At 44.2% G+C, this 26,218-nt stretch overlaps 2 protein-coding genes across 2 annotated transcripts; one reads left to right on the forward strand and one right to left on the reverse strand.

The window, feature by feature from the left end:
- Window positions 1-983: 983 nt before the first annotated feature.
- On the reverse strand, window positions 984-1,731 carry MTLN (mitoregulin). Its single transcript, XM_030448385.1, has one exon. The coding sequence runs from the start codon at window positions 1,714-1,716 to the stop codon at window positions 1,360-1,362; it is 357 nt and encodes a 118-aa protein (XP_030304245.1). The 5' UTR covers window positions 1,717-1,731; the 3' UTR covers window positions 984-1,359.
- Window positions 1,516-14,992, forward strand: LOC103528014 (two pore calcium channel protein 1). The gene is made up of 19 exons (XM_030448384.1): window positions 1,516-1,664; window positions 1,906-1,988; window positions 3,566-3,680; window positions 4,315-4,443; window positions 4,661-4,777; window positions 5,838-5,956; window positions 6,137-6,238; window positions 7,235-7,361; window positions 8,185-8,386; window positions 9,073-9,217; window positions 10,594-10,779; window positions 11,197-11,261; window positions 11,555-11,642; window positions 11,942-12,011; window positions 12,556-12,775; window positions 12,998-13,088; window positions 13,234-13,347; window positions 13,696-13,814; window positions 14,494-14,992. The coding sequence occupies exons 1-19, from the start codon at window positions 1,644-1,646 to the stop codon at window positions 14,637-14,639; spliced, it is 2,259 nt and encodes a 752-aa protein (XP_030304244.1). The 5' UTR covers window positions 1,516-1,643; the 3' UTR covers window positions 14,640-14,992.
- Window positions 14,993-26,218: the final 11,226 nt, after the last annotated feature.

Raw genomic sequence — 26,218 nt, forward strand, 5'->3', positions numbered from 1 at the left:
AGAGGGGCACCCGCCGGACCGCGGGTCTTAGCCCGAAGTGCCTCACGCAGCCCTGGCCCAGCAGGGGCAAGGCCTGGCTTGGGGACGCAAAGGCAGCCGGCCTGCAGGCAGCCCGCAGGGGACTCCTGTGCCTGCCCTCCCCAGGGCCACCCCTGAGGCTCTGGTGCCGCAACTTCTGCCTGAAATGCCTGCACCAGCGCACGCTTCTCGCTTAGTGGTGGTGATCACTGCCCTTGCCCCAACAAAGTGGCACCTGGATACAGACAAAGCCACAAGGTGACAGCAGCTGGACAGAATCCCCCATGCCCGATAGCCTGCCAGGCTGGAGGTGCACCATGAAAAAGTATCAAAGCTTCGCTGGTGAAGCTGGTACAACCTAGACCAAGCAGATGTGGCTTGAACCGTGTGCTCCCATAAACGAGCAGCTCTGCTGAACACTGGTGCTTGATAGTGCACGTCCCAGCTTCGGCATTGAAGGATCTCCCAGAGGTCTGAAATCTTGTTTCTAGCAGAAAACCACAGGACTACTGACTTGGCTACAAATCAGCGTTATTCTTCTTCCTAAAATTTTTTTTAAACTTTCACAATTCAGTAACACAATTGAAAACCAGTCTGCGGTAAATCCCCCAATGCAACACAAGAGCAGCCCCTTCTCCTAGACTCAAAGAAATAATCTGCCTAGCAACAGGAGGGGAAGAAGGAACGTGCTACTAACATTTCCACAGTTCACTGATTCCCGCAATTCCTTGATTTCTGCAATTCCTTGTCCCAGTCAGCACAAGAAATCCGGTGTCCAAAGGACCACCATCCTTCCTTCACTCAACTCCCTTACTCATCCCAACGCATGCAGATTTCATCTCTTAATCGTCCCCACAGGTTTTTTTCACATGCGCACTTTCCTAATGAGATTCATCAGTCCTTACCAGTGCCCATAAGGTATGTTTTTGCTAATCAGAGAAATAAACACGCCTAGGAACGCCGTGTCATGATTTTTGCCAGTTTAATACATCGGCTGAGCTTCTGGGCGAGGGCAGAGCCGCGTACCTCGGCAGCAGGCTTTAAAGCAAGACAGATACAGACATAGAGAAATAAACTTGGTGTTGTTGTTCTCACACCCTCAGTGCTTTGTTAGGTCAGTCTGATGCAGATCTGATCTTGTCTTATGCAGGGCTGAGGATCGGCACTGGCATCCCTCGGGCACTTTCCTTTCCTGGCAAGCGCTTGGACACGGTTTCCCCCAGACCTTTCCAAAACATCTCCAGTTCTCACGCCGCGTCCACCAAAGCCAGCCTGCTGAAGAAGACAACCAAAAGGCCCAGCCGATGACCTGTCAGGACCCACCGAGGTTTCCTTCTCGCCTCAGGCCGTCTCCAACTTCTTCTGTGCGGCTTCCAGCCGGCTCTGCAGCCACCGCTTGCGCCAGAGGAGGAAGCGGCGCCGGGCCCGTCCCCCCTGCCAGCCCACCAGCACCCCGGCCCCGAAGGCGACCAGGAGCGCCCAACGCACGACCCGCAGCCGCAGAGCTTCCAGACCCATTCCCGCGGTTCGGGCAGGGGCTCGGAGCCGCCTCCCGCTTCCGCCGGGGTGGGGGCGGGACGCCTTAAAGGCGGCGGGGCCGGGGAGGAACAGCGGCTGTTCGCGCCATGGCGGAGGCGGTGTCGCAGGTAACGGAACGGGAACGGAGCGGTCCGGTCCGGTGAGGGGGTTCCGCGGCATGTCCCGTGCTGGGACAGTGATGGATCCTCGCTAGCAGAAGAGGGAAAGCGGGTGTTTGGATGTGCAGCACCCCTTGTGCCACTTCTTTCCTCTATAGCATGTCCCGCGGTGGAAGGGGTATCCTTTGACTGTCTACCTGAAGTTTACTGCAAGCTCCTACACCTCTGTCTGCTTTTTGCCTTTCTGCAGGATCTGCTGCTGGCAGCAGCGTTTGTCTCGGATGCACAGTACAACAGGAATATTCCTTTCAAGACCTCCCCCGAGGCAGTCAGGTAAGGAGGGCTGTGAGCCTCCCATCACCTCTGTGCGGGACTCGCAGGCAGCGTGTGGAGCTGGGATGGAAAAACCAATCACAACTGAAGGATTTGGAGCCCAAATCTTATGAGGAGCCGCTGAGGCAGCTGGGGGTGTCCAGCCTGGAGAAAAGGAGGCTGTGGAGAGACCTTCTTACTCTACAACTCCTTGAAAGGAGGTTGGAGTGGTGGTGGAGGTGGGGGTTGTTCTGTCTCTTCACCCAAGGAGCAAGCAGTAGAACCAGAGGAAATGGCCTCCAGTTGCCCAGGGTAGGTTGAGATTGGATATTTGGAGGAATTTCTTCCCCATAAGGGTCGTTCAGGCTCTAGCACAAGCTTCCTGGGGCAGTTGTGGAGTCTGCTCTAGCAAAGGCTGGGGAGCTTGGGCTGCACCAGCTGGGTGCTGAGAAGGTGGAGTGGATGGGATGTAAAGAGCTAAAATGCACGTACTGAATATGGGGCTCAGTACTTCTGTGTGCTGAGGATGGGAAAGGAAATAAAAACTTTTTTGCCAGAGATGAAAAAAAAAACCAACTTTAAGTCTTTCAGAAGTGAAGCTGCAGCACCCTGTGGGGATGAGGAATTTGGGAAGCTTAGTCCAACATGCTGCACACCAAAGCTGATCAGAAGAGCATATGGCTCAGGTGTATTTCAGAAATACACCTCTGCTCAGGTGTATTTCAGAAAGAGTGGTAGCTGCTAGGGGCAGGGGTCATTAAAAGTTTATGGTAATTGCCAATAGGTGGAATTCCCTAAGTCAAGAATATTTTTCCAGCAATGGTGACTCTCTTCCCTTTTGAGGTTGAGTAGCTTTAGTCAGGGAGGCAAGTTTTCCATCAGGCTCAGACTGTAGCTGTTGTGCATGTGGTTACTGGGCAGGCGAGGTGACAATCTGTACCCTGTGGATCTGCTCTACATCTTCCCTTGTGTGAGAGACCTCCTATGGGAGGCTTAGAGCTGGATGTGGTTCTGGTTACTACTAGCATTTACCAGAGGTTTTGCTGCTGTAGGGGATAGACCGTAGCATGAACTGTATATGTTTGAAAAAACCCAATCCAAAACAATTTACTGTGCAGCTCATAATTTTCTCTGGTGGCTTTTCTTACTTTGCTTTTTAACATGCAAAGAAAAGGAGTTAGATAAATAATCAGACTTAATTTGTGTGCCATGTGGATATCTGAGTTTAGCAGAAGCTTGCACTCAAATTAAGGAAGCAGGTAATTAGAAAAAGGAAGCAGCTTTACCAAATCTGTATGTTGCATTCTTAAACTGAACCAAAGAATGCCTGTGTTGCATGTTCCCAGGGTTTCTTTTTTTCCTTCCTGAAAGGGATTATAGCATCTATCAGACTATAAGGAACAGCCAGGAAACAAATTGCCAAATCTGTGGCTAGCAAAATTGTACTACTCTCACCCCTCTTCCTGCAAGGTTATCTGGGACAGCATGTGCTGTTCTTCCAATATGTTTTCGATGAGCCCGTGGGTATGTGCACAATGGTTTTACTATGTTTTTTTATTATAAAGTTGATTTCTGGTGCCACTGCCTTCTTTCTGCAGGCTTTATTACCTCTACAACCACTGGATCATGCGAACAGCCACCTACTTCTTCATCTTTCTCAACCTGTCCCTTGCAATGTTTGAAGAGCCTGCTGTGTATCCACTCCCTTTCCTGGTAAGTTTCCAGTGTAGAAGCAGCAACTCAACTACTGTTGTATTTATCAGGAGAACAAGTGAAGGTTTTTTGCTCGAGGAAAGTTGTCAAGATGCCAAGGGAAAATTGCTGCTAATCTTTTTGATACCTTTCATCTGCAGAATGGGGGAGAGAAAAATTAGGTATAGGAGCTAGATAGAGACAACAGGAACTACTGTGGTCATCAGCAGTGGCTGATGTGCCTGTGGACGAAGTCATGCTTCTTTTCTGCATCTCTGAGACAGATACCAGCTGTCTGTGTGACCCAAATACCATCCTCATGTCTCAGAGCAGGAGTGGAGTGTTGCCCTTAGAACTGATTTTTCTTCAACCTTTATTTGTTCTGCGCTAGTGTGTTTGAGAGATGTACTCCTGGAATCCTAAGCAAACACAAATTTTCTGGGGTTAACCTGCCTGTAGCAGGGAATTGCATAAAAGAGGGCCTGAAACTGTTGCTCGGTGCCAAATATGTGAGCCTGTAAAACAGCCAAAACCCACTGGAAAAACTTTTATACTGACTCTGCCTGTTTCTCCTTTGCCTGAACTTCCTCATTTGTCTGAAGAGGGCTAGCCCTGCTTTAAGTGATCCTGACCTGGTCCTCTTCTCTCTCTACAGGTCACTTCTCTGATCGAAGTGTTGTGCCTTCTGGTGTTCTTTGGCCGACTGATGCATTTTGCAAAAGTCACCCTTCGCAGTGTGTTTTGGAAGGATACCAAGAACATCTGCATCATGGTGGCAATCCTGGTGAGTCAGGCCTAAGGGAGCCTCCAAGGCTGAAGAGGCCAGTGTGTAGGTGGATCTTTCCACTAGCAACTTTCTGGGTTACATAGGCTGGATGCAAGAGGGCTCTACAGGAGCCATGGACAAATCAACCAGCAGCTCAGCCTGTTTCCACAAACCTGTTGTTACCACTTAGACTCATTTACAATGTTGCTTCTGGAGATTTTTCTCTCTGTTACAGTTATCCCTAACAGACTTGGCCATATATGGGGCCCTCAGGATATACAACATGAGGAGCATTCGATGGTCAAGAATTGTGAGGCCCATCTTCCTGATCAACTTTGCAGAAAGTCGCCAGGTGAGGAAGAGGTCTGGTGGCATGGACCTCTGATGCAAAATCCTGGTTTTAGACAGTCTGCTGGTTTCTGAGATCCAGGGAATTTAGTCAAAAGTTTTTTGTGCAGAAGTGGCAGAATTCTGGTTCCTGTGAGTTAAGGTTTCTCTTGGAGGTGGCCTGAAGCAACAGTTTGAGATGGAGAAAGGGATGGGTTGGCACTAGTCCTTCTTGGACTCCCTGTACTGACAGGCTGGGTTCTTGCAGTGCAGAGCCCTGAGCGTGCCTGGGGCTGGAACCAGAGCTTCTCACTGGACAGTGTGCTGGGATGATTTAGGGAAGATGGCATGAACAAAGTCTAATGCTGCATGGAGAAAGCAGAATGTTTCTTGTAAGGTCAGTCCATAGGCTTTGCTTGGTCCACCTTCTGTTAGCAAGCAGAGGTAGATGCTGTCCTCAGGAGGTGCAAACTTGAGCAGCACTGCAGACAAGAGAACTGTTTCTCCCTGGGTCAGGGACCAGGTTACTTATTTCTGGAAATCTCCTTGGCAACCAAGCACAAGTGTCGGGCTGTTCTTGGAAACTGAACTTTTAGCTCAGGTGGGTGTCTTGAACTCTGATTCCTCTTGCCACGGGGAGATCTTTGCCCTGCAGCTCAAGAGTGTCGTAACTTAGAAACAAACTACTGTAGTGTGGAGGCCTGGGTGAGGGAGCAGATAAGTCTCAGGCTGTGTGTGTTTTGTGGCCTGTGGTGATGGGCTTCTGTCCCTGACCAGTCCCTGGCAGCAAGAGCATCTGAGCAGTGCCACAGAGCTCTTTGTCCCTTGGCTTGGCTGTGTTCATGTTGGAATGTAGATAGCATGTCCCTTCTAGCATCTTTTCTAGGAACTGGGGAGAAAGGGCCTGGTCCTCTTGCACACTTTTCAGCAGAACACAGCTGGTATATCTGGATTGGACAGGAGACAGACAGACAACTCTTCCACTTTGCATGCCTGTCCCAGTGCAGCTGTTTGAACCAGATGGGGTGGTGAGGGGAAAGAACTGGTAGCTCCTTGCCTTTAAATGCTTCCCTTCTCCCCGGCAGATTCGGAGAGCCTTCCGCAGCATCCGCAACACTCTGCCAGAGATCACCTATGTTTTCTTGCTCTTCATGTTTAGCCTTCTGATGTTCTCCCTCATGGCCTTGAAGCTGTTTGGTGAGAGGTGTGACTACTACTTGTGCTCAGAGCTGGGTGGGAAGAATGGGTGTGATAGTTTGGAGGAAGAGGAAATCTGGCAACTCCAAACAATAACTAATGAATAAAAGCACTGCTGATACATAGAGTTCCTTTGGTGGGACATGTGGGCTCTGGACTTAGCTTCATACAGTCCTTTTCCTCCTAGGAATCTCCAGACAGCCGAAGGCTTGCCATATTTCAAAAACTACCTGGAAATTGTGTTTGACCTCTATGTGTTAGTGACGACAGCGAACAGCCCGGATGTCATGTATGTACGCTGAGCTTGCAGTAACTCTGTGAATGCTGCTGTCCTGCTCCTAGTGGTAGGATCTCTGTTCAGAGCAGGACTTTGTTTTGCACAAAAAGGTATAAAACAGCTGAGAATTCATAACGCCCCTGCAGGCTGGAAAAGTCAAAGTTCTGTTGCTGCTCTGAAATACCTTGTTGTGATATTTTGTGGATTCTCGGTCATCTGCTTTATAAATGGCTTTGAGGTAGAATATGAAGTTAGGAAGGCTTTTGGAAAAGGTGCTTTATCAATGATGCTTTCCAATTGACCCAGGAGCTGATGAAGGCTCAAACCAGAGGGTCAAATGCATACTCTTTGATTAAAACCCTTTCCTGAAAAAGAAGGGTGTGCTCCAGTGATGATTTGTCTTCTCTCATGATATTTGCAAGACTTTCTATGCACAGTCTGATTTGCACGACTGTGTTAGGCTTTCCAACCTTGTTTATTCAAACTGGGTTCCCACTTAAGTTTTTGCCATAAAGGTGTTGTCAAGGAGAGGGATGGGGAGGAACTCATTGATGTGCTGGATGTACTGGACAGGACTGGGACATTGCAGGAGCCCTGAGCATTTACACTGAGAAATGCTAGTCCTTCCAAAGGACATGAACAGGGAGGCCTGAGTGCAGGGAGGGTCTGTGGATCTAATAACCAGCTTGTGATGCAGACCTCACCTCAAGATTCTTAACTTGAACATAGCCACACTGATGGAAGCTTAATCTCTGTGCTTTCCTTCCTGCATCCCTTCAGCCAGCACCTGATAAACTAGGATGAAAACCTAGTGGAAGTAAACTGTTCTCTTGCTGAACTCATGCACAGTTTTTAGCTTGGGTTTTATTTGGCTATCCAAAACAGAACAGTACTTTGAAATCAGTCTGGAAGGCTTTTCTTGCAATTTCTCTCTTTTTATTTTTTTTTCCTTTTCCATTTTTTTCCCCCCTGTCTGCTCATCAAGTAGCAATCTTTCTCCCCTTCTAGGATGCCAGCATTTGACTTCAGCTCATGGTATGCCCTGTTCTTCATTGCCTTCGTCATTGTCAACACATACATCTTCATGTCTCTCTTTCTGGCTGTTGTGTACAACAACTACAAAAAACACCTGAAGGTAATGTTTGGAGGGGTGATTTGGAGGGGTGAGTTGTGGGTGGTGAATGCCTGCTCTTCTGTGTGAACTTTTAAAGAAATACCTGGCTTCCTTGGAAAGCTTCTGCTTCTGTAAAGTGTGGAGCTCAGAAATGTCTTTATGTAGGAAACTGTTTTCAGGTGGCCATAAATACTCAGCACACTTTTTCTGCCGCTGCATGTGCTTTTAAAGCAAAGGAAATGTAAAGAGAGGCCAAAGTAAACAGTCTCTTGGTGCTTCTACCTAAACTGAGTAGGTGTAGTTTTGTGTTTATGATCAGAGAGTGAGAGCTGGAAATTTCTGGCTGCTCCTGTGAGGAGGTTGGCTCTTGCTCAGTAAGCAATCTGCTAGGTCTATACAGAGGCTGATCTCCCAAGGGTATAAGGTTCTTGAGCCAGCTTTTAATTGTGTACAGAAGAGGATCCCCACCCCTGACCTCAGCAATGTTCACTTACAGATGGGAAGCATATGTGAACAAGTGCAGATCCTGTGATCTTTGTCATCTCCTTCCTGTTGGACACTATCCTTTTGTCTTTTCTTCCGGTTTTTCAATGCATCTCCCAGCAGCAAGCAATCTACTGATCCTTCCAGAGTTCTGTGCAGAGCCCACAGTTGCCTGTTAAAGAGCATTTCTCATCACCCCTGCAGACACTGGTGTGCTTTGTACCTAATATCACTCCAAATGCATTCCTCTGAGTCTCTTCTTGTATTTCTGTGCCATGAAAATAAGATACTTTTTAATTAAAAAAAAAAAAAAAAGGAGTAAGGGTGACTGATGCTGCCTAAATCACAATGCTCTCTCTAGAACGAGATCCGCACGCTCGCTTACATGAAGCGCCGCAAGATGACAGAGGCCTTCAACCTCCTGAAGGAAGAGGAAGGAGCACAGTTTGTGGTCAGAGAAGCCCGGTGGAAGCAGCTGGTCAAGCTGGTGTCTCCTGACATCAGCAACTCCCACCGAGAGCTGCTGCTACGCATCTCAGATGATGAGCAGAAGGGGTTTGTAGGTGAGCAGTGGGGCCTGGCTATGCTCAGGGGACCGGGGAGAAGCCCAGGGTCAGAGCATCTTGGGCTTGTGATCTGTAATGGATCCAACGGGACCCCAGGCTCCTCTCCCCCCATCCCTTCAGATCGCTTAAGTCCTGAAATGTTTTTCTTTCTGCTTGTGCGGCAGCCTATGTTGTGCATGCTGTGGGCAGCTCTTTATGATGCCCTTTATGATCTCTTTATGATCTTTATGCTGTGGGCATCTCTTTTCCATGGGCATTTGGCATCAGGCCAAGTTTGCCATGGAAAATGGGACCTCCTGTTCTCAGCACAGGAGAAGGAAAACTTCCATTGTTACTAGATTTCTCTAAGCAATGCGGAGGTGTCTTCTGGAGCCTCTCATTATGTTCCTGCTGGAGACAGAATATCAGGAGAGATGGGTTGGTCTCCTCATGCTAGGTCATACCCAGCCTGATCATTAAAGGTTTGTGTTGATTGTTGGCCTCTTGCCTGAGCCAGACCCCATGCATGAGTCAGAGGAGCTGCTTTTGAGCACTGTGTTCAGCCTGTTCTGTGGTGGATACCTCTGGGCATCTGTGTTGCCTGCTGCTGTGAATGGAGTCAATTGCTGCAGCACATTTGCGTTTGCCAGACACTGTCTTTTTAATGTGAGCAGACTGATGTGTGTTGCTTTCCTCTACCTCAGACAAGAAGTCTTTTGTGCAGCTGGCAGATCTGCTCAACATCCAGGTGATCACTCTGAAGATACGCAGCCATCCGCTGGGGCAGTGGATGCCTCGGGTATACAACTCGGCAGTGAGCCGGTTCCTGCGCAGCATGGTTAGGCACAGGTAAGCCTCTGGCACCAGCAGCTCCTGACTTCCAAAGGGCTGCAGAGCCCTGGTGATGCAAGCAAATAGTCCTCTCAGTGTCATGCTGCAAAGTGAACGCTGCATTCAGGTAAACATTGGAGGCTGTGTTTTTTAAAAGTGTTTTGTGGACTAGCTCTGCTCTTAGCTGACCTTTGGTGCTGCTGAGAAACTGGACTTGCCTGTTAGCAAGTCTGTATCTTTTCCATACTGCTTGTTTGGGTCTTCTAAAAACTGCACATAAACAGTTCTTACTAAAGCAAGAAGTGCTTTATGGCTGGTTTTTAAGGAAACATTTAGTCTGGTCCTTTAAGGGTGGTCTTACCTCAGCAGTCTCTGCTGCAGAGATGCATTGTGCCATGAACTCCCAGTGTTCTGTTTCACATCTTTGTTGAACTGTGAAATCACTGAGGTTGGAAGGAACATCTAGAGATTGTCTAGAGTAACCACCTCTATCAAAGCCAGGTTGCTAGAGTAGGCTACAGGGCTATGTCCAGTTGGGTTTTGGGGATGGTAAGGAAAAGGATGGAGACTCCATAATGTCCCTGGAACTTGTTCTAATGTTTTACCACTCTTGCTTTAAAAAAGAAGAAAAAAAGCTTTTTTTGTTTAATTGAAAAATCCTGTATTTCAACTTGTGCTGCTTGCCTCTTGTGCTGTCACTGGATACCACTGGGAAGAGTCTGGTTTCATCTTCTCTACACCTTCTCATCAGGTATCTGTACATACTGGGGATCCCCTTGACCCTCCTCTCCTTCAGGCTGAGCAGCCTCCGAATGTTGCCTCACCAGTACGGAGTAGAAGGAGGGGAAAATCACTTCGACCTCTTCCTCATGTAGCCCAGGATGCTGTTGTCTGTCTTTGCCACCAGGGTGCATTGCAGGCTCACCTTCAGCTTTTCAAGCAAGGCGCTGTTGCCTGAGGTTATTCCTCCTGAGGAACAGGACTTTGCATTTTTTTCCCGTTTGAAGATGGTTGCATTCCTCTCTGCCCACTTACCAAGCTTGTCCAGGTCCCTCTGACTCCAGTCCACCCATCTGGTGTACCAGCCTCCCATCTCAGTCCTGAATAGATGTCCAGTTCTTCTGCATGAGAAATCCCATTTGACTCAGCCACAGTCAGTCGCTGGGAGTTGGCAATGACAGTGGTGTACCTTGAAGACTCGTGCTCTGCTTTCTTTTGGGACTTCAAGGGCAAAGCTAAACTGCAGGAAATATCCTAAATTCAGATTTGGCAAAAGGTGATGGGCAAAGATAGTTTCTTAAATGACAATGTGTTTGAGAGAGGAAGGAAAGATCTAAAATAACTGACTTTTACTCTCTAGGAAGTAGCAAACTTATTGCTCTTTCTTCTTGCAGGGGATTTGTTTGGACTTATGATGTGATCATCCTAATAAATGCCATCTTCATTGCTCTGGATGAGGAAACCCCTTATATTTCTTATGCGGAGTGGGTTTTCCTTGCTTTGTATATAATTGAGATACTCCTGAAAGTGTACACTTATGAACCGAGGGCATTCTTTGGCAAAAATCAGTTCTGGAACTGGTAAGTGGGATGAATGTTTGTGGTAAAGGTGAAGTGCAGAAAGATCTTTGTGTTCAGCTCCCCAAGAACTGAGAGTCTCTTAGAGATATGGGCTGCTGAGCTCCTTTGCCAGGGTGTAATGAAAAGGATTGTATGTTTCAGCGGATAATATGCTCTTTTTGGCTTAATCTGGCTCTGACAGAGACTACTGTTCTCTGCTCTGCTTTGTCATCTCGACCAAAAGTGAAATGTGAAGATAGTGACTGGGTAGGGGAAAGCATTTTGCTGTTCAAAGCTTTCCCATCTGATGAAGAGTTTGTGCTGCCTGGCACAGCATGAGGAAGGGAGGTCACTATGTGTTGCCTTCGGGTGGCATCTTAAGCTCTGCCCAGTCTCTGTTGCCCACCAGTCTAACAGCACTGCCTTCCCTCGTGCTAGGTTTGATACCCTCATCATCTTTGCTGCCCTGACTGCAACGACACTCAATGCCACCCTGAAATCGAGTAAGTGCAGCTTAAACAGTCTGCATGCCTCTGGGAAACTCGGTGGTTTTGAGTCGTCTTTTGCCATCACCTTGGGCTTGAGAGGCTTTTTGACAAGATAGTGAATTTTCTATAGGGTTTCCAAGAACTAACCCAGACTTTTTTTTTTGTTTGTTTTGTTTTTTGGTTTTAATAACTACCTGACATAAAAAGTATTTAACAAGGATGTAGCTGTAATATATGTAAGAATGTACTTAATCTCTATGCTTCTCTGCTTGTTTTTCATAACCAGGAAGTTTCTTTTCCTTTCTCAGCCACAAAGTACAACAGCCAGCAGATCCTGGATATAGTCTTCATCTTAAGAGTCCTCAGGCTAATAAGGATTGTTGACAGCATTCAGAGGTAATGAAGGGAGTGGGATAGGGATATGGGTCTTGGGGAAAGCTATGTCAGAGGCTGGCTGAGACAGTGCCTTGAGTTGCTCTGCATGGGTGCTTTGAACTGTCTGTGGCCATTCAACAAAAGTATCCCAAGGCCTTGTCCTAGCATGCCTGGGATGAATGCAGCTGCTGCAGCCTCTTTGGAGACTTACATTTAAATAAGGGCATGTGGGTGCACATGTTGGATGGGATGTGGTGATATGCAAGCATGGGCTTCAAAAGAACCTCCCAACAGCAAGTGTTATTAATGATTTGCTGTAGGTTCCGGGTCATCATGAACACACTGATAAACATTGTACCGACAATGTTGACATTTGGTGGACTGACTCTGGTAAGAAATCCTGGTATTTTATCTCAAAGCACTCCAGTTTTAAAGGAATGTCTGAAGTCTCATGCTCATGCTATTTCCAAGAGGATAAATGCAAATCTCTGGATGGTTGGTCTTTGAAACTGCAAGTGTCTATTTGATCCTTGGTGATTGCACATGTGTGCACAGGGGCTGGGATGAGTCACCAGGTCAGGACATCCTTCTTTGCTCCATGGGGCAGCAAGGTTGCTCTGTGCAATCTGGGCTTCACACTATAAGGAATCAAACTGATTTGGGCAAGAAGCTGAAAATAAAGCTTGTTTCTCAAATTTCCTAAAATTATTCTCAAATTATGAGGAGAACTTATTTTATTTCCATTTATTTGAGCTGTAGTTCTTGGCTTATTACTCCTGCCTTGTAACTAACCTTGAGGGGGTTGAATCTCTTGATCTCTGTGGTGCTCCTTAGCAATTTGCTATGGAAAAACAGGAAAACCTGCTGGAGTTCTAAACTCACCATGGAGGTTGCTGCTCACTGGAGAAGCAGGTGATGGGGCTTTTCTTTCCAGGTTGTGTACTGTGTATTTGCTATCATTGGCATGGAGTTATTCCATGGGAAAATCCAGTTCTTCCCTGCAAACTCAAATGCTCCTCATGCCCTGGAATGCGGGAACCCAGCCCTCAAGGATTCTCTGTTTGCCCGTGGAAAATACTGCAAGAACAACTTCAACAACTTTGCATCGTCCTTAATTGTCCTAATGGAGCTTACTGTAGTCAATCAATGGCACGATATCCTTTGTGGTGGATCACCAGGCTCTAGTTTGGTCCTTCTATGTTCTTCCCCTTGCATTGCACACACCCTTGCATGTAGTGCAAGATGCCAGACATGGTCCTTGCAGAGGCCTTTGTACAGAAGGTCATTACTGGGCAATACGATCTGGTTCTTCTCTTACCACTTCTCTACAACAAGATGTTCTCTTTTCGCTCTCTTGTCCTTAACTCCCATCATACTCTTTGCCAATGGATTTGCTAACGTGACAGCTCAGCCTGCTAAGCTGTATTTCATTGCCTTCCACATCGTAATGGTGATAATTATTGTCAAGTAAGTTTCAGGTTGTTTTTCTCCTTTTTTGGAAGGAAAAGGGGTTCTGTGCTGGGAAATGAGCCAGTAGTTGGAGTCCAAATGCAAGGGGTGGGAAGCTGGTAAGGAAATGCTGCTGTGTAATTCTGCATGTCATTTCTTTTAGTATCTTCGTGTCATTCATTTTGGAAGCTTTCTTTGTGGAGTACTCCCTGGAGAAGAGTGAAGTAGAAACAGCCATTGAACAGAAAATCCAGGAGCTGGGAATAGGAGTTCAAGAGTAAGCTCCTCAAAGGGTTGTGCTGGATGTGGCCAGCTTGGCACATCCAGTGAGGGCTGGGAAAGCCATGCTCCATCCTGTGTGAGCTGAGACTCCTCTTGTCACCAAGTTCTCTGCCATGACCGTGTTGGTTTGGTCTAGATGATAGCTGAAGGCTACTTGTGTTGGCCTTGATGAGCTCTTCCAGCCAGGGGGCAATGTTTCCCAGAAAACAGAGAAGATGTTGGAGACTCAGCACCATGAGTGGTGCTTGTCCTACACCAGGGAATCCACTGTTGCTGGGTACAGGTTGGGCCTCTGGGGTCAGATGAGGCCCTCCTGCAGTAACTTCTGGCCCTTCTTGTGCAGGGATGAGCTCCAGGATGAACAGCTCCTTGATAACATGGAGGGCACTGAGCATGACCTTGAGGGTGAAAGTGGAACAAAGCCGCCATCAAAAGGGCTGGTGTTTAAAATTGCCTCCAAACGTAAGTGCAGCCCTCCAGTGTTCTGTTTGAGACCAAGGCTCTGAACTGTCCCTCTCCCTGGGGAAGCTCCCACACACTTCTGCTTCCTTTGGGCTATAAAAGCGGCTAGGACTCAGCTGGTGATTTTTAGAGAACTGTGGACATCCTAATGTTTCCTGTTTCTTTTTACTTCTCTAGCAACTTAATTTCCTCTCTCCTCCCTCAGCCCTCCTGTGCACACTTGGCTTCAGTAGCCAGCATGTGAAGACACTGCTGTGGGGGCTGAGGTCCTGCTGGTGCCAAGAAGCCTGTTCTCTGCTTTACTTCTTCCTGTATGCTCTCTGCATTCCTCCTGGCTCAGATCACAGGGTGACTATATCCAACTTTGCTTTAGTCTAATGCCTACTTTTTTTTTTCCAGCTCACTTGCTGGTCTGTCAGTCTCATGCTTTTCAACTTGGCAGCTGCTTGGGATCAAAAATCAAAGGGCGTACGGGAACAAAAAGTGCTTAAAATCTTAAAATAATGGTCTTAGCCTTTACAAGGGCTCACAGTGCTTGAAAGTCTATGGGGTAAAACAATATAGAATATCACTTAGGACATTTGATTTCTTCCCTTTTGAGTAAGAGCTGCCTTGAGGCATCTGCCTCCTAACTTGTGAGGAACACCAAGGGATGCTCACATTTTTTGGCCACCCACAGGGTACAGGACAGTTGATGCTCTGCTCCAGCGGATGTTTGAGGCAGAGATACCCCTTGAGGACGAAGGCCCTTCCTTTGAAGAGATCCTAAACTTGTCCCCTGCTGCTGCTGTGCCTGGTAACCTGATGTCGGAGAGCATCTCATAGCGAGTCTGACCCACGGCCGTCGCTGAGGAGGAGCTGAGTCTCAGCTGCTGGGCTCTTGAGCACATCCCCTGGCCACCTGCCTTTGGCCTCGCATGCATAGGGGACAGATGACACGGTGGAAGCTGCAGCTGATACTGGAAACAGCTTCATCACGCACAGGAGCATTATCTTGTGTCCAGTCTGGTGTAAATGTTGAAACTGGAACTTACTCTCACGGGAAAGTGGAGGGTGCCAGAGTGGGTAATGGTGCCATATTCAGTGTTATGAAATACCTACTACTTGTAACTGGAATAGTGTATTACAGCACTTCTATACTCGTATATGGAGCAATGTAAGCTGAATTAAACAGCTCTTCAGTTAAATTCAGAAGTTTGAAAAATGATTTAATACCACGCAGGGTGGGGATGTTGTGTCATAGCTTCACCCTTGTGAGGTGTTAACAGGGACAAAGTTACTGGCACACAGGTACTGTTGAAGATGGGAAATGCAGATGAGGAAGGTGTTGAGGGCTCCTTGGTATTTGCATGTTTAATTGCAGCCTGAGCAAAGCAGAGAGCAATTCCTGCTCACTGAGGCTAAGTGCAGTGAAGTGCACGTCTTTGGACCTGCCCTATGCAACCTTTAGCTATGCCAAATAAAATATTACTTTATTTCCCTTCCACATCTTTCCCAGCCTGGCCTATCTGGGCTGTGGTGTAGAACCCCCCTGCTCCAGCACCCTCTGCCCCAGGCAGGGCCAGAGCTGGGCAGGGTAGAGCCCTGGGTGGTGGGGACAGCAGCTGTAGTGGCCGAGCATCTCCTGAGCATGTGGGATGATAAAGAAGGTGGGGCCATGCCACAACCCACCCAATGGGAGGATAAAGGAGGTGGGGTCACTGCACAACCCACGCAGTGAAGGGGCTCCTGAGCAACAAGAGGTACCACCAACATCCAAGATGGGTTAACTACTGTGTTAAGATGGTAGGTATAAGCCTCTTGGGGAGTGAAGTTGTTCTAAAAAGATAAAGTTGTTCCATGGTTCTGTGGCTTCGAAGAGCTGTGAGAGGAGGCCTGAAGTATGTGGTATGGAATTGAGATATATTGCTCTCACCAGAAGTTCTGGCAAGTTTTTTTCAGTCTCACTGAAGAATAGGTTTTTGGTTTTGTTTTTTTTTGTTTTTTTAGAGCTGCTATTGAGTTGTTTAGGAGAGGTATCTTTTCCACCAACCAGTTTTATCTTTAGAAAATAATGCTTTTCTATGTTTGTAAGAAAGAAACATTCTTTTTTTTTTGTCTGCCGCTTTCTTGGATGTTTTTGAAAATACTTATAGCTTTTGTAACCTTGTCTTATGCAGGCAGAGCTCAGCACTTTGCCTTGCTAGTATTTTGACTACCTTTATCGACAGGGAATTGGTGCTATCCAATATCCACTGGGGCTCAGCATCTTGTGGGTGAAGGCAATGTGCAGTGTGCAGGAGCTGTCCTTCTAAAGTCTCAAGGGACTTGGAAGTATTTTTTAGGATCCTTTGGGCTTATATTGACACTGATACATATATGCAGCTTACTGTCCACTACTGTGTCCTGTAACTAAAATGTACATTTCACTACACATTACATCTTTTAAGAGGCTGATGGAAGTCTGAAAGCTAACATTGTTGCTCCTGTCATGCCTTTTCTATCTTTAAAGATAAGAATGAAAAACAGGTAAGGAGGAAGAAAGCAACAGTTGAATGTGGTATAAGAATTCCACATAGGATTGATTCTATTCCATATAGTTCTGTTGTGACTGCACTAGCAGTATTAGGATTGGCTGGGGTACAGTCGCTAGCAGCTGTGTGGGAGTGGCATGAGAAAGCTGTGGAATGGCCTGGCTTTCCCATATGGGCAGTGTGCTTGAGGTGGTTCCTTTTCTGTGTAACTGGACCTGCCCTATGCAACCTTTAGCCATGCCAAATAAAATATTACTTTATTTTCTTTCTTCTTTCTTTGAGCTACTCCAACTTCTCAAAGTATCTGCAAATGGGACTCTAAAAAAAGAAAAAAATATTCAGAATAAGTCTTTGTTATGATCAGTGTGCCTAGGAAAGTTTCTAGGGAAAAACCATTCCAAACTACCTATTTTTATAAAATCCCACAACATAAAAACAAGGCAGAGCCCAGAACTAGTGGTAAACGTCCTGTGACTGATGATGCAGAGGGCACAGAAGTGAAAGTTTGGTCTTATTGCAAGAATTAGACTTGGAAATGGGTTCTATGGTTAGAAGGGATGTCAGAGGTTGTTGTATTTACCTGTTGTTGTATACCCGTCCTGCAACACCCCAATTAATGATACCTAGCTGAAGCCTACATTCCCTTTTCCATTTCCTTCCAACAGGATGAATTTTTTCAGTTGTTAATTTTGGCAAAACTTCTAAGGGCTTAATAGTGGAGATTTCTAGAACAAACCTGACTGTAGGTGATGTGTAATTTGGTATCTGTTTGGGGGATGAAGGACAGGAAGCAAGAGACACTTAATGTTCTAATAACCACCTAATAGTTTTCATAGGAGTTGCATAAAACATCAGGCTGCCTGCATATAGGTGATAAATAAATAATAAAACAGGCTTTTTTAGACTTCTACATAAGTTTCTTGGTGTTTAGTCTTTTGCTGTGATGCTGACTATTGCCAGCATTCAGGTCTGATACAAAACTATGTACATCTGTCATTGAGGTGATACTGCTGTTCCTTTATTTTTCTATTACTGTAAGTTGACTCAACATTATTGAAAGGGACTGCAGAAGCTGTTGGTAGGTTACAGCGGAGTTCTGGTGAGATAGTTGCAATTGCTTAGTTTTAAATCCTGATGTATTTTTTCTTTTCTAGGGAGAAACAGGGGCACCAGAGTTCTTGAGGGATATTTGAATGGTGTGGAATGTACCAATCAGTAATAAAGTGTTAGTTCCCGGTCCAAACGACATAAGAGACTTTGCATGAGCTGCCCAGCTTATATCAACACCATTTAATTACCTGTCAGCACATTTTCAACAAACTTTGGAGGAAAGAAGTGAAATAATGAATAATCCAGGTTGAGAGCATTTAATTCAGTACTGCATGACCCCATTCCAGTGCCCTGGTTATCTTGCAGACCTCGCTGCTCCTGCTTCCAAATACACACTCCTTCCAGAATAGCTGCTGAGAGCACAGGTTGTCCCAGCTTTCCATTAGTTTTTAACTGGGGGAATAAGAAGAGTTGAAGGGGGACAAGAGGGGCTTCGGCTCTGCTGTTGAACTGCTGTTTTGAACCATTCCAAGTGGTTGTAAATAGTAAAAAACTGACTGAGGTCCCAGCACCTTCTTCTTCTGGCACTTTTATGCTTCTCTGTCCCTCCGTAATCTTGGAATACACTCCCCAAGGAAATCAAGATGTTGTCTTTCCTCAGGACTTGTTCAGTTTTAGCTATTCTGATACCTTAGCACTTTTAACAGCTGCAACGTGCCTTTCTTGCGTGGGTAAGAAGACTCTATGTGTGCTTTTCTTTGGGGAAAATAAACGTTCCTTGTAGCAGGACGAGCATTTCTTCTTGTACCTGAGGCTCGACGAGCTGCTGGCCTCTGTATTGCCTCGCACCAGAGCGAGCTGAGCTTTTCTCTGTGGGTGTGTGTCCCACCTTAATTGGCCCCCGGTCTTGCTCATGCCCAATAGGGGCCTGTCCTAACCAGGCACAGGTGGACTCACACCCACTCTTTGGCAACTCGAGGCACCTGGTTTATCTTGTTTCTCTACAGTTCCTGTTCCCTTTGTTCAGCCTGGGGGCACAAATGTCATGAATGAAAGTGGAAATGTTAGCACTGATGCTGTTAAATGTTTTCAAAGCTAGAGAAGGTGTTCCTAGTGTGATGCTAATGACATGATGAATGGAAAGTTGTTAGAGTGGAAAGAAGTAGCAAAGTAAGTCAAGGAAATTTAGGCATATTCAGCTAACTAAATTTTGGGGTGAACAGGCTGTTGCAATTGTTTTCAGTACAGACTGGTGCAAAATGAACTAACTTGTGGTATTTGCTTTATTTTTATTAGTGGAACAAAACGGGTTTGGTGATGTTATTCTGCATATTGGAGTTCTTGGCAATGACCTGATAAGATTCTTAATATTAATTTTAATTTCTTCTCCCTGGCCCTACACCCGCATGGTTATAAACCTATATATAAATATGCGCTTTGCAGAACATAAGTGTGCCCAAATGCATGCCTCAATCTGTTTTTCTGAGCTAGGCTGTGTAACTTCAGAAAAATCTATATGTAATCATCTTGCAGAAATGGTAATTTGAAGTATATTCTGAAATGTGTGAACTTACTTGAGGCATTAGGAAAAGAATATATATGCAAAAAATTTTTCATTCCTTTTCTCTGTAGTGAAAATCCTTGTATATGCAAATGCCCTGTTTTTTATTATCTCCCTCATTTTTTAGTTCTAGCTAAACTTTAATTTTTGAAGTGGAAGAAACTGAATAATATAAACTTACCAGTAATGTAAATTTAGTGCAGCAGGTAGGATGATGACCATCCAGATGTACTCAAGGGCTAGGCTTGGAAATGTGTGACCAGCTAGGTGAAGGTTTGCAAGACTAGCAGAAGTTCTGGAAGTTTTGGAAGTTACTGCTTTCTCCATGGAGGTACAACTGAACAGACTTGATCTCTTTGTCCAAGGTTAATTACTTGGTGCTGACTCTTAGGTGACCACAGTTCTTGTTTGAACTTGCCGTGGTTGCACAGTGTCTATAGGGAACATGGATTTGAGGACAAAGAGCCCCATCATTTGTTCATGATGGGGACTGTTGGGCATCACGCTGGGCCCAGGTAAATGCTTGATACTAGATAGAGGAAATGTTGTACACTGTGTTCTACATGTCTACAGCAGACAGCTTCACATTTATTAAGTGTCCTAGAACTTAATTGGACTGGCCATGAGAATGAAACCTAGCCTGGAGGCTGGAGAGAAGCAAGTTCCAGAAGATGGAATTACCAGCTTGTTGAGTGCCACAGTTGTGGCATATTAATCATATTGCAGCATATATCTGTATTTAGAGTTACATAAATAATAAGATTAGATGTATATTTGCAGGGTAATGGATATTGTCTTTTCAATTGGAAAAAGTTGTGTCTGTCATCTTGAAGAAAACAGTTTTCCAAGAAATATCCATTCCTTTTGGAAGTGGTGGTAGTAAATCTGCTTTTTTAAGTTTATGTGTGATAGAAGTTAAGAACTATGTATAAAAAAGGAAATGAAGGAAAAAGTAAACCAGGAAGTCTTTGGCAATTATGTTTAGTTCTTGTCCAAGTGTATCATCTTTTCTCAGGTAATCTTGAGTAGGTAATCTTGTTTAAAGTTTTGTTACAACAGGTTACTTTTATTAATGCTGGACTAATGTGAAATAACTGGGTTCTAGGAGAGGCAGAAATGGTGTCAAACCTTTTTCCTTTTTCAAGTGTAGTCTGTCCCATATTGCTTTTGCAAGGTGATTCTTTATAATTACTTCCTTCTTACACAAAAGTCAGTTAGCTTTATGCTAGGGAAGGAGGAAAAGCCCTTAAAATTCAACATGTGAAAAAACATTACCTCCTCATTTGCCTTTAATGTTTAAAAAATGGCATATCTGAACTCAAAGTAATACTTCATATAAGCTTTAAATACAAGTGAAGTTCAGAGTAATTTTTAAAGTCTCATTTTGGTTTTCATCACTGAAAAGAAACTGAATTTTTGCTTAAGTTCTCCAGTGATTTAAAAATGCACCGATGCAACAGCAACTTTTCTGGTGACTTACATTAAAGGTAACTTATGGATCTGAGGTCTTAGTTAAAAGCAAACAAGCAAATTTCAGCTGCTAAATCTACTTCTGAATTCCTCTGTCATTTTTGGCAGAGGCAAAGGCAATGCTGTGTGTTAAGTGTCATGTTTGCAAGCTTCTCTCTTTCATTTCACCTGTGTGTACAAAAAGGGAACACAACTCGGGCAAATACATAGTAAAACCCACATAGTTTATTCTATGGAAATAAGCAAACAGAAGATTCTATTTTTTCTATAGAGCTTCACATAAAATGCAGTTTGGCCTTTTTGCAGTGTGGCGGGGTTTTTTTGGTGTTTTGTTTTTTTGTTTTGTTTTGGGTTTTTTTAATAAAATGCTTCCGTGTGTATATATTACTTAATGAGGTTTTCTGTAGTAAAGAGGAAAAAGCAACAGTATTGTCTGTCTCTTTAATCTAATATATTCCTGTAGTGTTTCTGTGACTTTGCCAGAATCTCTGTACTACAGATTTTTTTTTTTCAGAGCTTCATATTTCATCTGGGGGGAATTAAGCTGTGTGCATATATGTTTATATTTATTTATATACATATATAAATAGTTGATAATTACAGTGTATTAAATACTTTAACTGAACTCAGTCTTCAAATTATCATCATGCTATGTCTGACATCTCAAACTAACCCGGTCAAAAGTAGTATTTTAAACTCATTAGTCCTGTGGCCACACAACAGCTTGATGGATTCTTTTTTCTTTTTTTTTTTTTTTTTTCCTTAATGTTCTGCTCTGCACACAAAACAAGTTGTGCTTATTGGTCTTTTCTTCTCTATCAATAGTACATTAAGTTCTGGTCATAAAAACATTAGGTTATATACATCTATTCATTCCCTTGGTTTTACTTGTCTATTAGTTTTACAGTCTAAGTAATAACTGAATATTACCCAGGCTGCTTTTAGTAGTACAGTGATTTGTTTAGGGATTATTGACTTATTTGCTTATGTGGAATGCTATCATAAATCTACTGTATAGGCTGCTTTTTCTATGGAAATAGTGATCTAAACCACGTTAAGTGCCACTGTACAGTATTATGTAATTTGTTTAGCATGTGCATTTATCTTGATTTCCACAAAATTGCCATTATTTAGCTCTGTTAATGGTTTTGTCTTAACTGTTCACTTGTTCATGGTTTGGTTAGTTGTTTGTTGTTGGTTTTTTTTTTGGGGGGTGTGGGATGGTTTTTTGTGTTTGTTTGTTTGTTTTCAATTAATGGTTGCTTTCCTGCTAGCATGGCAAAAGAATAATCACCTAAGTGAAAAAAAAAAGCCCAACCAAACTCAAAACAACCACAAAAACATACATATGATGACTTTAAGGAATGAAGATAGTATTTTTCTTCTTTTTCATATTGCCTGGCTACAGAATGCAATTTCCACTCTTTAGCAAGTTTTTACATTTCTGAGAAAACGAAAAATAAAGGAAACTAAAGGCAGTGATCCAAGTAGAATAGTCAGAAAATAGATTGTTTATTGCTGGTTAAAGAAGGAAGACACCTTCGGATCTTTAAAACCTTAAGGCTGAGCCAGCTCTCCACCCTGAACTGTTTATTAATGCCCTTTAAACCTCTCTTCTGCCTGGGCTTTTTTTCTTTCCTGCCATATGATAGTCCAGCTCCAATGTGGCTTGGGTTCAAGGCACCTGTGCTTTGCTGATTTGGCAAGCTCCTCAGCCCTGCACTTGCTGGCCAGCTTTTGTGAAAATGAGGCTGTGACCTTTGCTAAGCCACCAAATGTGCAGCAGAACCATTTTTAGCACCGAGTCTGGGTTTTAGAACCTGCTTGAGCGGAAACCCTGTGGGAGGCTTCGGCAGTGTGTGCAGAGCTGAGCTCCTGCGTGGGCTTCAGCCTGTGCTGGAGTTGGTGCTGTAGATATGCTCAGATTGATGTTAAGATCCCGTGTTTGAGAAACTACCCATTTTTTTTCTTTTGTTTCTGCAGTGTTTTTAATATTAAATAATGTAATGGTTGATATGTATGTAAAGAAAAAAACAAACAACGTAACTGGCTTTTTTTCTTCTTCTTTTTAAAGGGATACTTTGACTAAATGCTTCTCGCCCTAACAAGGGTAAATTAACACTTTAAAAGCCAGCTTTTATTCCTCAGTGAAATTTTTTTAAAACTATGCCTTTCCACTTATGAAAAATCCAGTTAAAAAAAATAAGTATTTTACGCACCTTTTCCATTTGGGGGATTAAATAATTTTTACTAGAAGTAGTTTAAAAAATAAATTGGGTGAACTACTCATGTTTACCCTGAAACTGTTACGTCTTTTTCACACTCCCCCCTCCCCCTACATTTAAATACTTTTCCCAAAATAGTCCTAAAACTACCTTGCATTCAGTGACAGTTTATTCCCCAGTGAAGGCAACCTACTAAGATCTGGGTAGAATGCATACAAAAATTCATTTACAGTTCTGAAATTTGCTATATGTCATTTATGTTTGCATATTATTCCTTGTATGCTTTTCTACAGAGTTTTATGAATGTTGTAAAGATCTGCTAAGTTACAATTAACTTCTCCTTTGAAATGTCTGTACATGTGCCTTAAGGAAAAAGTTTAATGAGAATATGTCAATGGTGTTGGATTTTATAAAAAAGCTGTATTTTAATTTTTTTTTTTTAATTTCATGCTTAAATACTTCTTACAAAAAAGATAAGTTGATAAGTTGTAGATAAGTTTATCAAGTATGGGTTTGGTGATCAGGTAGTGACGTGGATCAGGAACTGGTTGAAAGGAAGGAGTCAGAGCGTTGTAGGCAATGGGGCAGAATCTGGTTGGAGGTGTGTGACTAGTGGAGTCCCTCAGGGGTCGGTACTGGGACCGGTGTTGTTCAATATCTTCATCAATGACTTGGATGAGGGTATAGAATGTACCCTCAGCAAGTTTGCTGATGACACTAAGCTGGGAGGAGTGGCTGACACACCAGAGGGCTGTGCTGCCATTCAGAGAGACTTAGACAGGCTGGAGAGTTGGGCAGAGAGAAACATGATGAAATTCAACAAGGGGAAGTGTAGAGTTTTGCATTTGGGGAAGAACAACAAGATGTCCCAGTATAAGTTGGGGGCTGACCTGCTGGAGAGCAGTGTAGGTGAAAGAGACCTGGGGGTCCTGGTTGACAAGAAGATGACCATGAGCCAGCAGTGTGCCCTTGTGGCCAAGAAGGCCAATGGCATCCTGGGGTGCATTAGAAAGGGTGTGGTTAGTAGGTCAAGAGAGGTTCTCCTCCTCCTCTACTCTGCCCTGGTGAGGCCGCACCTGGAGTATTGTGTCCAGTTCTGGGCCCCTCAGTTCAAGAAGGACAGGGAAGTGCTTGAAAGAGTCCAGCGCAGAGCTACTAAGATGATTAAGGGAGTGGAACATCTCCCTTATGAGGAAAGGCTGAGGGAGCTGGGTCTCTTTAGTTTGGAGAAAAGGAGACTGAGGGGTGACCTCATCAATGTTTTCAAATATGTAAGGGGTGAGTGTCAGGGAGATGGAGTTAGGCTCTTCTCAGTAGTGACCAGTGATAGAACAAGGGGTAATGGGTGTAAATTGGAGCACAGGAGGTTCAAGTTGAATATCCGGAAAAATTTTTTTACTGTAAGGGTGACAGAGCCCTGGAACAGGCTGCCCAGGGAGGTTGTGGAGTCTCCTTCACTGGAGACATTCAAAACCCGTCTGGACACGTTCCTATGTGATGTACTCTAGGTGGCCCTGCTCTGGCAGGGGGGGTTGGACTAGATGATCTTTCGAGGTCCCTTCCAACCCCAAGGATTCTACGATTCTATGAAAAAGAACCTATGGCTAATGTATAAATGAGATTTGTGAAATAAATCAGTTTAAAAGTGCCTAAACTATTACTTATTCAGGAATTGGCTATAGCGGGAAGAAAGATTCAGCATTACACTTCAATAAATATTAAAAATTATAAGTGGGATATATATGATATCCAAATTTGGTTATTAGATTTGCAGCAGTTATTTTAAAGCCTCTGTCTTAGTATTTAGAGAAACTGTTCATTCTGACAAAATGGTAACAGATTGAAGTTAAATACTCTTAACACTTTGCCTAGCTTCAATAAGATGTGGGTTTTAGAGCAATGTGAATTCCTTAAATGCTTGATGGCTGATACTGTAGTGCAGGACTTTCTTTTTAGCATGGGGTGGATGTGCAGGCTAAACCCCAGTTGTTGGGATTTTTTTTTAAAATCTGCTAATCCACAAATAGAAGGAATGGATTTGGCAAGATGTGAACTGCAGTGTCAGGAAGGGGAAAACCCCCTGTCTTCAGTATTCAAGGTCCAGGCTACAGTGATGACTTGCAGTACATTCCTGCTAAATCTCAGTCTGTGTTGCATAAAATTAGCAACAGCTTTTGGGGAAGCTATATAAAGGTTGACTGCACAATTTTGCAGCTAAACTGCCAATCGAGCCCCAGCCTTTAAATGTTTAGTAACTATAAATAGCCACTGAAGGACCCTTCCAGCTGGTGAGAGGGGACTGGGTGGTCCTAACTCTGAAGCAGGAGCTGAGGCGTATTGGTATTGTCATGTAGTGACAGCCTCTCCAGATCTGCCCATCACAGCCCTTGGGTGCTGGTGGACCCTTGAGTGCATATTTAGTTCCTTCTGCTTTTCATTTTGCATTGAAGATGAATCAGTATGTGTGTAGGTAGTGCTGGATGTCATCCTGGAAACGACTGTCACTGCCCCTTCCCCAGATGCTGCTGCTGATGATAGCAACTGGCACTGGGGAGAGATCCCATCCTCCTGGCTGGTGCTTCAGGACCAGGCTGTTGAGCGTTCCAGGGTTGGTTTTGCCCATCAACCACCAGGTCTGGTACATTATCACCTTCACTGTAATCTTTAATTAGAATGGTATTAGTCATTGAGGCTTTTTTTAATTTATGTGCTGTGGTAAATAACAAAGTCAACACTTAGTATTAGGTGACCAGAACAAAATGGGATCAAGAACTGAAGTCCAAATGTTCCATGTACTGATATGTTTTTATATGCACTTAATGCATGTAAACCTATAAACACATAAAAGACACAACTTAAGTCTGTTGCATCATGTATTTGGTCTTTTTCTCTCCTAAATTTTTAAGGATTCACTTTCTTCACATGCATACGGAGTGAACACACTGTTCTTTCGTCAATATCTTTTGCTCCTTCACATCCTTTGTTTGCTGTGTATCAATATTCCAAAAGCTCACAGTTGATGCATTGGATGTGACACCCTTTTGTGACAGGGTGAATCCATAGATGTGGAGATCTCTGTACTCGTGGATTGAATACATCCTTACCTGTCTTTTGATAAAATCCTGAAAAAATTTTGATAAAATTCTGATACCCTAATTAAAACAGTACTTTGAAAAAAAATCTGTAGAAATATGTAATTTCTATGCCATGACCTTTTAGTCAAAAGTTTGAAGTGGTAGTAATCATGGACTGACATGCTTACTTTTTACTACCCCTAACCTCCATTTCAGGTACTTTCATAGAATTGAAGATTATTGGGTTGGAAGGGACCTCAAGGATTATCTGGTCCAACCCTTCTAATATTATTGTTTATATGAGGTGTCTTGGCAACCTATCAAGCTGAAACTTAAAACTTTCCGAAGTGGGGGAATCTACCATTTCCTCTGGGAGACCATCCCCATGTCTCAGTGTCCTCATAGTGAAAAATTCCCCTTATGTTCAATTGTAATCTCCCCAGCAGCAACTTCTGCCCGTTGCCCCTCACGTTGTCCATGTGGCTCCTTGTAAATACAGACTCTCCATCTT

The sequence above is a fragment of the Calypte anna genome, chromosome 3 (genome assembly GCF_003957555.1).
Source record: "Calypte anna isolate BGI_N300 chromosome 3, bCalAnn1_v1.p, whole genome shotgun sequence".
NCBI classification, from domain to species: Eukaryota; Metazoa; Chordata; class Aves; order Apodiformes; family Trochilidae; genus Calypte; species Calypte anna.